The sequence below is a fragment of the Solanum lycopersicum genome, chromosome 7, assembly GCF_036512215.1.
Source record: "Solanum lycopersicum chromosome 7, SLM_r2.1".
NCBI lineage: Eukaryota > Viridiplantae > Streptophyta > Magnoliopsida > Solanales > Solanaceae > Solanum > Solanum lycopersicum.
Genome location: NC_090806.1, coordinates 69905025 through 69917234, shown reverse-complemented (window position 1 = coordinate 69917234; position 12210 = coordinate 69905025). Strand labels below are relative to the sequence as shown.

Here is a 12210-nt window from a genome sequence, read left to right as displayed (position 1 = left end):
GAGAAAGTACTTGTTGATTTTAATGTTGGAAAAAAATAAATAATCACATTTGTTACTTATAGCAATCTAGTGAATAGTCATTCTCTTTGAGTAAAAAGATGTCTGACAATTATACTATATAGTTGGGAAAAAATAAATGTATAGAGTAACTGTCTATTTATTTTAACTAATAAAAGCTACTTATTTTCAATGTAGTAGCATTGATGGTGAAATATTTTTCTTGTGGTTCACATGGTAAATATAAATAAGAGAAGTATCGGGAATGTGGTACATAATTAATCGTCGATAGAATTTTTTAAATTTAAATCTTGAAAATAAAAAGACGTTTGATAAGAAGCATTAATTTTCCTTGTTCTCATACTTATTTACCAAGGGTGAAATTTTTTTAAAAAATAAAAATTATTGTTCAAATTGTTAGACAGGTTTCACATTAGTATTAATTTGATATAATATTAATACTTTTTGTTTTTTCATCTAAAACTAAAACTAAAAATAAAAGAAGAGAAACTTCACCTCATTCTCAAATTCTACAGACTTTTTTTTGAAAAATGATTATTTTTGTGAATTTATTTGACTATTTCTTTAAGATCTAAAGATTCAATATCTACTCTATTTTTATTTAATATAAATATGCAATATATGTGATCACGTGAGCAATGATATAGATCTTAGCAAATGCATGGCACATGTCATTCATCTATTTAAATTGGAGGTCACATGAGAACATAAAAATGATTGGATTTTATAATTTATCCAAATAATTAAAATATCACATCACCAATCATGGACAAATATTGGTTTTATCCTAAGTCATGAAATTGAATTAACAAAAATCAAGAACCATCAAATATTGCGATGAAATAATATTAAAAGTCTGAAATTTAAATTTTGAATATGAAATTATGTTTAATATTATAGAGAGTCATATGCTAAGAGCGTATTCAGTTTAATCAGATTTTCAATACAAATAACGAAAGAATAAATAAAAAGAAATATAAACTAAGATAAACAGGATAGAAGATTGTGGATATTCCATAGAATTAATATTTATTATATTATTAGAAGTATATATTATATCTTATCAATGCCACCAACTATATATATGTGAATGTACCCCATGTTCCTTCCACAACCCCTCCACCTCAATTTTTTCTTTTTTTTTGGAAATATTTGAGTATTTTATTTTTGTCTTTTTTTGTCAATAAAATTAAGTTCCAAATTGTTTGTCTTCCATTGTTTAAAGTTGAATAAAATATATAACAATTATCAGAGAATTTCTCAACCTTATTATGCAAAAAGAATATATCTTGAAGATAATAATGATGGCATGTTTATATATTGTTTGCTAGATTTAATTTGAATCTACTTTTACAAAACTATATAATCCCATAGAGTAATATTATTATAATAAGAAGTATCACTTTATATGATACGTGTATAATATGAAAGAGTCCTTTAGAAATTATAATTTGATTAAAAATTAATACATGTTGAAATTCGAAAATATACATAATACTAGATTGATTTAGTGTACAATTATAATATACATTATGTTAATCCTTTTATTCAAATGCTTACTCCCCTACCTATAACGGACTTCATATTGAATTAATTGAAGCGCGTATAAATTATTTTTAAATATTTTGAATTTTTTTAATAAAAGTAAAATAAGTGGAAAGACATATGGGATGATGCATGGGCTTTTTGATTATTAGCCCACTCGTGTGAGTAGGTGGGCCCTCTAAGCCCACAAAATAATTTAACTATATCCTCCATTTTGGAACTAGTGAAAAAGTTTGTTAATGATTATTGTCTAATAAATTTAACTTAATATATACTCCCTCTCTTTCAAAAATAATATCTCCATTTTTTTTTTAGCTTATTTTTAGAAAAATGTCTCTTTTTTTTTTTTTTACAATACATTAACTTTAACTTTCTACGTGACATATTTAAGACTATAAGATTAAAGGGAATTTTGGTACATTTGATATAACTTTAATTTTGAAGCACAAAATTAAAAAGTCATTTTTCTTTTCTTAAATTCCGTTTCAAATCTAACTAGACTAATCTTTTTTAAACGGAGGAAGTAATGTTTTTTTATACTACAATTACGTGTTTTAATTTTGTATGGTTAGGCTATAACAATTCAATAACATTCTCTTGTATAATCAGATTTTGTTGGCTGTAAGTCATATTTGCATAATTTTTTTAAAAAGAATCCTCACATAGCATATTTTTTGTTTCCATAGATCAATATAAGATTTTATTGATGATTCCTATAATCACTTTCTTGAACTAAATTTGCATGATCCATTCACAAAAAGTTATGGGATTAATTGTCAGTCCTGCGTATGAATTATCGAGTATTTATACGGCCCATACAAACTTTTTATATGTATGCCCTAGGATGGAACTAGTAAATAGAGCTCCGCCTTATCACTTGAACCAAAGGTCACGTAGGATTAAAACTAGGCGCATATATAAAGCTCATTACTTTTTACATTTTATTTTTAACTTTTCAAATGAAAATCTTAAATCCGAAACTGATGATAACAACCCAAAAAACTTATTATCATATAAAAATTGGTTGAATAAAAAGAACATTGTTGAGTACCACCGACTTAATAATTTTATGATTGCATGTCATAATCATCAAAGTAAATATTTGAGATTAACAATATTCATTGAATACGAAACTAAATCTTTTGTCTATTTCTTGTGTTTTTCTTTTTTAATTTTCTATTAGCTAAATGCCACACCAAAATGATATTGACCCATTTAACTTTTGCAATTTGTCGATCGTACGTGTTATCTTTATTTTGATCATCACATTACTCTAATTAATTGATAAATTAAAGATTAGGCCTGTCTAATCAAGGTCAGTTTAAATGTCATATCACTGTCTCCAAATTGCATTTTTCTTGTCATTATCCTTCCTTAATTTCAGGCTTAGTTGACTAATATTATAACTTATAACATACACATAAATGGGGTCTAAATGTGGAGTGTGACCTTCTTCCATTAGAGTTTAAATTAGTTTATTTAAGCTCCTATCTTTTACATAGAGACCTAACAACTAATATTTAATTTTGATGATGATAACTTGATGAGTCAATGTCTATATGCTACACACAACAATAAAGAAAAAAGGAAAAAAGAAGCATATTAATTTAATAATGTCACAATAAAGTCGAGAATCATGAGATCTTAGATTTAAATTTCAATAAAGAGAACAAATACTAGTAAAAGATCTCTTCTAAACTTGGTAAACAAAATACAATTCATATTTATGGATAGTAGAAATGATAGATATTTCGTGAAATTAATTGAGACACGCATGAGCTGACTCGAGGTTATTAAAAAAAAAAGGTGATGTCACAAGGTGTTTGGCTCACATTAACCAAGGGCATGCTGAAAATGATTATGGGGTATTATTCCTTTTTCATTAAAGTTGCTAAAGAGAAAACACAAGTGAAGTCGAACCACTCTTATTGAGATTCTCATTTATAAATTTCATAGTTACACCTAGTTGATACTCGATTTAAGAGGTCGAGTATGAAATAGCAAAACAACAGACCCAACTGGAGCATGAACTCTAATTGGAAAATTTCAACGCACAACGAAAGAAATTTCTAATGCAATTCATGTTTTATTGAAAGAAAAAATAATTTAAATTAGACTTCTTAGAGAGCTTCTCTAGCTTTATATTTTAACCTTGCTTTCATAAACAATCAATTTAGGATTCTTGTATATAAATTGTTAGTCATAGAAATACAATCTATAGAAATCGAGTAGTGACTGACCCTGGCAGAAATCCGGCAAGAGGCTTCAAAGGAGAACTTAACTAAATTTTGTCAAAATTGTACACCATAGTTTCAGAATACAAGACTACAACTACAGAATGTATACTAATGAACAATAATGTTGCAGAAAGTTGACACAGTCGCGTTACAAGCCTTCACCTGCCAAAGCATTTCAACACTGAAGAAATCATAGAAGACGACAGAAATTTCAAGCCAGCAGAGCCACCGGGAAAGTAAGATATTGCGTAGTATGCTAATGCCAGAACCTGAAATGACAGGGAAGTGAGACAACAATAATTGCTTTCAGCAGTTGAAAACTGGAAGTAAGAAACTTTAGACAGAGAGACGAGAATAAATCATGCGATAGACAATAACTGCAAAAGATGAAAGAAGAAACAGAACCAAAAAGGGGAGGAAAAGAACACTGGAAGTTCAAGTTACCTGAATCACAGAGAAGAGCACCGAAAGGATATAGCTATGGAGTGCCATGGAAACGTAGAGAGTGCCAATCATGCTACCCATGAAACCTAGCGTAAAAGGGAGTCTCTGGTACAAATTACGGGGTAAACAAAGATTTAGAGGACATTAAGCACGAAATACACAGCACCATAGACCAGTTGTAAAGGGGAAAAAAAATACCTCCATTGAGAACATATGAGCAAACTGAGTCTTCGGGCCCTTGAGTGCGAAGAATGACCCAATGATAAACGAACATCCAAGAGTAAAGCAAATGGCAAATTTCTGAGGCACCAATACTATCACTGGAAGGAATAAAGTGAATGCCATGAAAATGAAGAAGACTCCAGTCGCCATGAATAGACCAAAATACATGAGGGCTTTCCCAGAAGGAATATTGCTAGTGGCGGACTGCAAGTTCCCTGGAATGTCTCTCACTCCTTTAGAAACCCTGAATAAGGATCAATAACCAATATTCTGTCATCAAAACAATAGTCAAAGAACTCCTCAACATGTCAACTTATTCAAAAAGCAGGGAAGAAATACATTTTCCATATAACATTTCACAGCACATCCACAGCTTTTCTCCAATCCATGAATTTCATTTGTCTGAAATAAATTCATGTGGTATTGTGGTATTACAATATACAACAAGGAATGAAGAAACAAGGTTGGGACTTGGGAGTCTACCAAGCAACCATAGAGGACTCCTCCGAAATAAAGACATGATATCGGCATAGAGTATAACTTCACAGTATTGATGATGATTATGATAAAAATCATGACTTACACAGCATTGATGATGATAAATAGTATGATGAAAATCCATCAACGACAAGAAGACTCCAATATGTACTGGAAGAGGATTCTTTCTCCTATGATAAGATCCAACCAGGTAACTACAATTTTTTGTATTTTCAATACCTATAGTGTCATCTTACTTGGTTACAGAAGAACTAAATTTCACAACATTGACAATTGTTATGAAAAAAAAATTATGACTAAAGAGTACAACCTGCACCAAAAGAGGATTCTTTCTCTAGTGATAAATACTAGCCAGCTAACTACAGATCTCCATGGTTTTCACTTCCCAAAACCCCTATTGTTATCTCACTCGTGCCATTCACTATGCAATTTGGAGTGAAACTAGGAATTTTGATGTTAGTAAATCAGCTCTCTGTTTCACAAAGTACTTCTGTATTTTGTTTTTATGACATCAGATTCAGGCTCATAAGGTTCATGACATGCACAAATTTATGATCTCCCAGAAAATGGCTCCATCAACATGAAATATCAATCAGATAAAAGATTCTTTTTTCCTTGGGAGTAAGTTTTTTTACCTTCTGAACTCAATTGGCTCTCACTTTCTCTCCTTATCCTCGGCAGACCCAGAAGTAGGCCAAAGCGCTATCCTGAATGATGGATCCTGCCTACTTTAAGCTGAATTTCCAACTTTGTGATATAATTCGTAGGAGGGAAAATTTTCTAGACGAAAGGACCACCCACACAAGTATCATTTGGACATCTAACTGATAATTTCTATATCAATACTCAAGTCTAGTACTCTGAGAGCCCACGATTTCCTAAAGCACATCAAAATAAAATGAAGTATTAGCTTGCACGCCTTAATGTTTTTGTCATTGCTAAATGCTAACACTATCAGACTTTCAATCAACAACTGGGAATCAGTGTCATATAAGTTAACATTGATTTCTATATCGATACTCAGGTCTAGGCTCATTTCCAAATGTAAGAATCAAGAAAATATTGTACCTTGCTTGTGAGACTCACTATTAAGCAATGTTGGCAAAACAATACCTTGTTACACTGCTAGTCTTTCCTTTCTTAGTGAGATCTGATTTATAACTAGCCATTATGTTAAAAACTAACTATTTCAGATTTTGTTTTCTGGGAAGCGAGCAACAAATACAATTCTGTAGTTTCAAACTTCTAATTTGTCCAGTCTAACCTGTCAAGCACTATTGAGAAAATCCCTGAATTCCTTTGAACAACCTATCTTTCAGAGTAATCATCTCAAAAGATACAGAAATGTTGAGAAGACTAATAGTCAAGGTCAGGGATGAGATACTAATCAATGTGATAAGAGTGCAGAACAACAAAATTAAATATGAGAAAGACTATTTTAGAAGGAGAAGTCCAGGATACTACATAATGGAACCAGAGGAATTAGACATTGGGATACAACAACAATTACGCGTCAGTCTCAAACAAGTTGGACTAGCTATATGAATCGTCACCGCTTCATTTAAACTCAACTCATATCATAATCACACCAAACCACATAATTCTTCTTATCTTTATTGTTTTTGTCAGTCATTAGAAGCTTATTTGTTGAATTTATCTCTATCTCGGACTCTGATCCAACAGACCACAAATTATGTTTTTCTAGGTGGATACACATATTTAGCAAAACAATCTCATGAAAGCAAAGAGGAGTTTGCAACGTTAAGAGCCTCTTACTGACTGACATAATGGATATATGGCCATCGACGATACTCGCCTGATGAGCTAAATTTGGAGTTGATTAGATCCAATGTCCATATTCTTAATTAATAACACATCTCAATGGGTCTGTGGAATCCAAACTACCAAATTCAAACTATATTGTCGATTTCAGAACATTTCCAACAGGATCAGCAAGAATTACGACTAATACAGAACGTTTTAGCTACATGTACTCGTTATCAGCTTTCTTCCTCAGCTCGAGGCCAAAATTGGAGTAGTATTAGTGAATTACCTATCAGTTCCTTTAAAGCACAAATTACAGATAAAAAGGAAATTGACTCCAGGATGAGAAAGTAACTTACACATTAAAAGTGCCAGAAACGGTATCGTTAGCGGAACGAACAGCGGATTCGAGATCGAAGCTGCCTATGAACGCAGTGCTGGAGCTCTCATCCGATGATTTTGCTGATGCGTATGAATTCCAATCAGCCAGCAAAGAAGGAGTTGAAGAAGAAGCTTGTTGTTGCTCAACATAACGATCATCTCCGCCGCCGCTGCCCGCTGAAAACCACTTCTGCATTGTGTATCTATGTCCGGCGAGTCGACTACAGTCGCAGTGTTAAAGTAACTGAGGAATATGGAGAATTTGGATCGGATCCAAACGGAGACCCCGCCGGTGACCAGAATTGCTTGTTGCTTTCCCACCTACCGGCAACTCATTTTCCGCTACAGCTTCAATAATCTCCGTTTCTAGTTCCTTACTTATTGTAATTATTTTGTATTTTCTGATTTTCAACCTTTGGTCATTTAAGGGATATTATTAGTTTCTTTGTTATATATTGATCAATTGCACCTATTGTTTAAGCCCTTATTTATATTATTTATTAACATTAAAATGTCGGGATCTGAATGTATTTTTTAGATCTTTATATCGAATAATTAAGATTTTTTATTCAATCTTTTAGCTTGTGTAATTTATTACTTGTATAGATATAATGAATCTATAATTAAAATAAAAAGTAATTAATATTATAAGAAAATAGATGTGTAATTATTTATTTTACCCCAACAAATAAAACATTTATATTTGTTAGTGGTCGGTGGGTATGGTTCGTTATGGTAATGACTTGAAAGTCTATACTAGGAGCTAAGAGTAAAGTTGATTGAACCAACTTTTATGTACTGTGATAGCAAGGTTGCTATATTGATTGTTGTAAATCGTCTGTTCCATAAGCGTACTAAACATATCAAGATGATTTGTCATTTCATTTGAAATAAAATTTAAAAGGGTCTTATTCAAATCAATTATGTCAACACTAAGGATTTGTTAAAGAATGACAAGGGTTCGTCTCATCCGATGTTGAGATCTCTGAAATCAAAATTGCATGCGCACCAGATTTAAACACTAAGCGTGATATGGTTTTTCTCATTGTACAACTCTCTATAGATCGTCCTACCATGACTCTTCTATATAATAATAAAATAATAATAATAATATATATAATTAAGTTTATACTGATATATTGTTAATTTATTGTGTGGTTAAATATCAAAATTTATTAACTTAATTTACTTACAATTGCAAATGGTTTAGTTAGGATAATAAGTCCCTATATCCCAATCCCTCAAACTAAACCCACTCTTATAAATATTTAGGGTTAGGGAGCTTAATCAAAAATAAAAATTGAGCACGAGTAAATTATTTTGTTTTAACAACATAGCCCAAACACATAAATTCATACACAACATAAAATAAGCTAAGATGTGTCCATGTTATTGAAAAAAAGATTAAAAAGAAAAGATTTACAATAAATTAGTAAAAAATTGATTAAAAAAAATCTATGCTATTGAAAACTTCATGTCGTTGTTCCCTCTTCTTTCCGAGTAGCGTTTAAATCTTGTGTCCTTGCACTCATCAGCTTAATCATTATTAAATCTATGATTGTATGCATAACTAGCATAAAAAGAATAAAATTGCTTAGCTCTCTATAACAACGTCATTCATCAGAATTGTGATGAATTCGCGTCCACCACCCACTTTCGCCATACCTATATAGCTATGCATGTGTCTCTGACTCAATTTGTCCATTCTAATTTCATGTTAGTATTTCCGAGCCATAGTTATCGATTTCGAATGATTTGATAATACAATACTCTTCCCTATAACACGATTAACCCAAAAGTTGTATGATTTGATACTATACTTTTTAACCCATCTCTTAGCCATAGTGATCAATTTGAAATTCATTATACTATGATTTGATAATACATAGTTCACACGTCAAAAGTTGTATGATTTAATATATACTACACTCTTCAACCCAGGTATCTATGAGTCATAGTGATCGATTCGAAATTCCTACTCTATGGTTTGATAATACACTCTTCACAATAGCACGATCAACAATAAAGCGGTATGATTTGACAATACACTATTCAATCCAAGGATAACTAACAAAGTAATGAAGAAGAAGATAGAGAATATCAAAGTAATGAAGAAGAAGATAGAGAGAGTAATTTGTGGAAGCTTTTCTCTATTGATTCAATTCAATACACATGTACAAGAATCTGTTTATATAGACCCACTAAGTGAAGAGTTAAGTTGTTAGTTAAGATTCTAACTAACTAACTTGATTTATAACAGACTAACTAATTATTTACTCAACTATTAATTAATTGAACAAAGATAAAAAATATCTTCACATTGTTATTGTGCATTTTGTCAATTCCTCAACATCCCCCCTCAAGCTAGGAGCCATGAAGATGTTCTTCATGCCTAGCTTGGATACCAAGTAAGTATGCTGAGGAACACCAAGACCTTTAGTGAAAATGTCAGCTTGTTGTTCATTGGTAGAAATATGGATCAATTTCACTAGGCCGAGCTGGACTTTTTCGCGGATAAAATGACAATCAATGTCAATATGCTTTGTACGCTCATGGAAAATAGGATTCGTAGCAATTTGTATAGCTGATTTACTGTCACAAAACATAGACACAGGACCAGGAAAAATGACGCCAATTTCCTTGAGCAAACCAGTAAGCCAGACTACTTCAGCTACGGTAGAAGCTAGGCTTCTATATTCAGCCTCAGCTGAACTTCTAGATATGGTAGATTGTTTATTTGATTTCCACGAGATAGGAGAATCACCAAGCTTTATTAAGAAACCAGTAACTGACTTTCTTGTGTCGATACAAGCTGCCCAATCAGCATCACAATAGGCTGTGAGACAAGAAGAAACATGAGCTGACATAAACACACCCAGACCTGGAGACTGTTTGACGTATTTGATAACCCTTGTTGCAGCAACCATGTGAGAGACTTTAGGAGAATGCATATACTGACTAAGATATTGCACTGCAAAGGCAATGTCTGGTCGAGTAATAGTCAAGTAAAGAAGTCTGCCTATTAATCGTTGATATTCACCTGGATCACTTAATAAATGATCTGTATCATCCTGCATATGTTGATCAAACTCAAAAGAAGTGAGCTTCTTATTGACTTCCAATGGTGTTTGAAATGGTTTAGCACCAGTGAAACCTAAATCACTAATAAGTTCAACAACATATTTCCGTTGATGCATTAAAATTCCATCTTTGTTTCTGGCAAATTCAATGCCAAGAAAATATTTCAAATCTCCCAAGTCCTTGATCTTGAAACTGAGCTGTAAATGATCTTTAGTTGCTTGTATTAAATCTCCATCGCTTCCAGTGATCAACAAATCATCAACATAGACTAAAACAATGACAATGTGAGGGCCAGACTTCTTAGTGAATAGAGAATAGTCGAACTGACTCTGAATGAATCCTGAGCTGGTCAAGGCAGTGGTTAACTTGATATTCCATTGTCGAGATGCCTGTTTGAGGCCATATAGTGATTTTGACAATTTGCAAACTTGATGTCTGTTATCACCAGAAAAACCTAAAGGCAGGTCCATGTATACCTCTTCATGTAAGTCCCCGTGTAAGAAAGCATTATAGACATCCATTTGATGAATATCCCACCTTTGCATAGCAGCAATAGCAATCACTGTCCTCACCGTCACCATTTTCACCACTTATGAAAAAGTTTCTTGATAGTCAAGCCCTTCTTTTTGATTGTAACCTTTGGCAACTAGTCGAGCTTTGAATCTTTCCACTTCGCCAGTAGATTTATATTTGATCTTATAGACCCATTTACAACCAATAGCCTTCTTGCCCGGAGGAAGATCAACAACAATCCAAGTGGAATTTTCCTCTAAAGCTTTTATCTCAGACTGCATTGCTTCTATCCATCTAGGATCCTTTGCAGCCTCCTTGAAAGATGTAGGTTCACTATCAGCAGACATTTGAGCAAGATAAGCCTGATACTTAGAACTCAATTTTGTGTACCCCAACACAGCAGAAATAGGATAAATACAAGCATGAGCTCCTGATGATTTACTCACATAGTCTTGCATCCATGTGGGAGGTTTAGATTGTCTTGTAGACTTTCTTAGAGGTGCTGAATGAGAATTAGGAAGAGGCTCATCAGCATGAGTTCCATGTAAAGAAGGGTCAGACTCATGACTATCAGTAGCTATAGCACTATCAACACCATTGTAAGAAGACGCAACTGCAGTATCTGTTTCAATATGCTGGTCATCAGAAGGTAGTTCATGTGCTCCAATTGGAGTAATACAAATAGGAAAAAGCTGATAATATTCATCAGAGGGTTTTGCAGCAGAACCAAACACAGGTGGAACTGAAGATGGTTGAGAAAAAGGAAAAATGTCCTCATAGAATATCACATCCCTACTGATGAAAATAGACTTACTAACCAAATTATACAACTTATATCCTTTTTGATGAGCAGCATAGCCTAGCATGATTGACTTGATAGCTCTAGGGGCAAACTTATCTTGTCTAGGCAATGCAGAGGCATAACAAAGACATCCAATTACCCTCATGTGAGCTAGAGAAGGATCACGACCATGAAGCATCTCAAAAGGTGATCGATTTTGTAGCACTGATGAAGGTATTCTATTAATGACATAAACAGCTGCTTCAATACAATGACCCCAAAAGTTCAATGGTAAACATGACTGAAATCGGATTGCTCTAGCCGTTTCTAATATATGTTTATGCTTCCTTTCCACCACTCCATTCTGTTGAGGAGTATAAGGGCAGGAGCTTTGATGAATAATACCATTTTGTTGGAATAAACTGGAACAAGATTGGTTAAAGAACTCTAAACCATTGTCTGATCGGAAAGACTTAATTCTTTTCCCAAATTGAGTGGCAACCATATTAATAAAAGTTTTAAGAATCGTAGAAACATCAGACTTCAATCGAAGCAAAAAAATCCAAGTCCATCTAGTGTGATCATCAACCAAAGTGAGAAAGTATTTCATACCATTGTGAGTTTCAACATGATAAGGTCCCCATACATCCAAATGAATCAAATGAGAAACATCTGCAGTACTACTACTACTAACAGGAAAAGGCAACCTTGTTTGTCTAGATAAGG

At 32.9% G+C, this 12210-nt stretch overlaps 1 protein-coding gene across 1 annotated transcript; it reads right to left on the bottom strand.

Annotated features, from left to right (window-relative positions):
* Window positions 1-3715: 3715 nt before the first annotated feature.
* Window positions 3716-7498, bottom strand: LOC101245077 (Got1/Sft2-like family protein). Its single transcript, NM_001346307.1, has 4 exons — window positions 7088-7498; window positions 4443-4710; window positions 4245-4349; window positions 3716-4069 (listed from the first exon to the last, which is right to left on the bottom strand). Exons 1-4 carry the CDS (start codon window positions 7303-7305, stop codon window positions 3959-3961), a joined length of 702 nt encoding a protein of 233 aa, NP_001333236.1. The 5' UTR covers window positions 7306-7498; the 3' UTR covers window positions 3716-3958.
* Between the last annotated feature and the right edge of the window lie 4712 nt (window positions 7499-12210).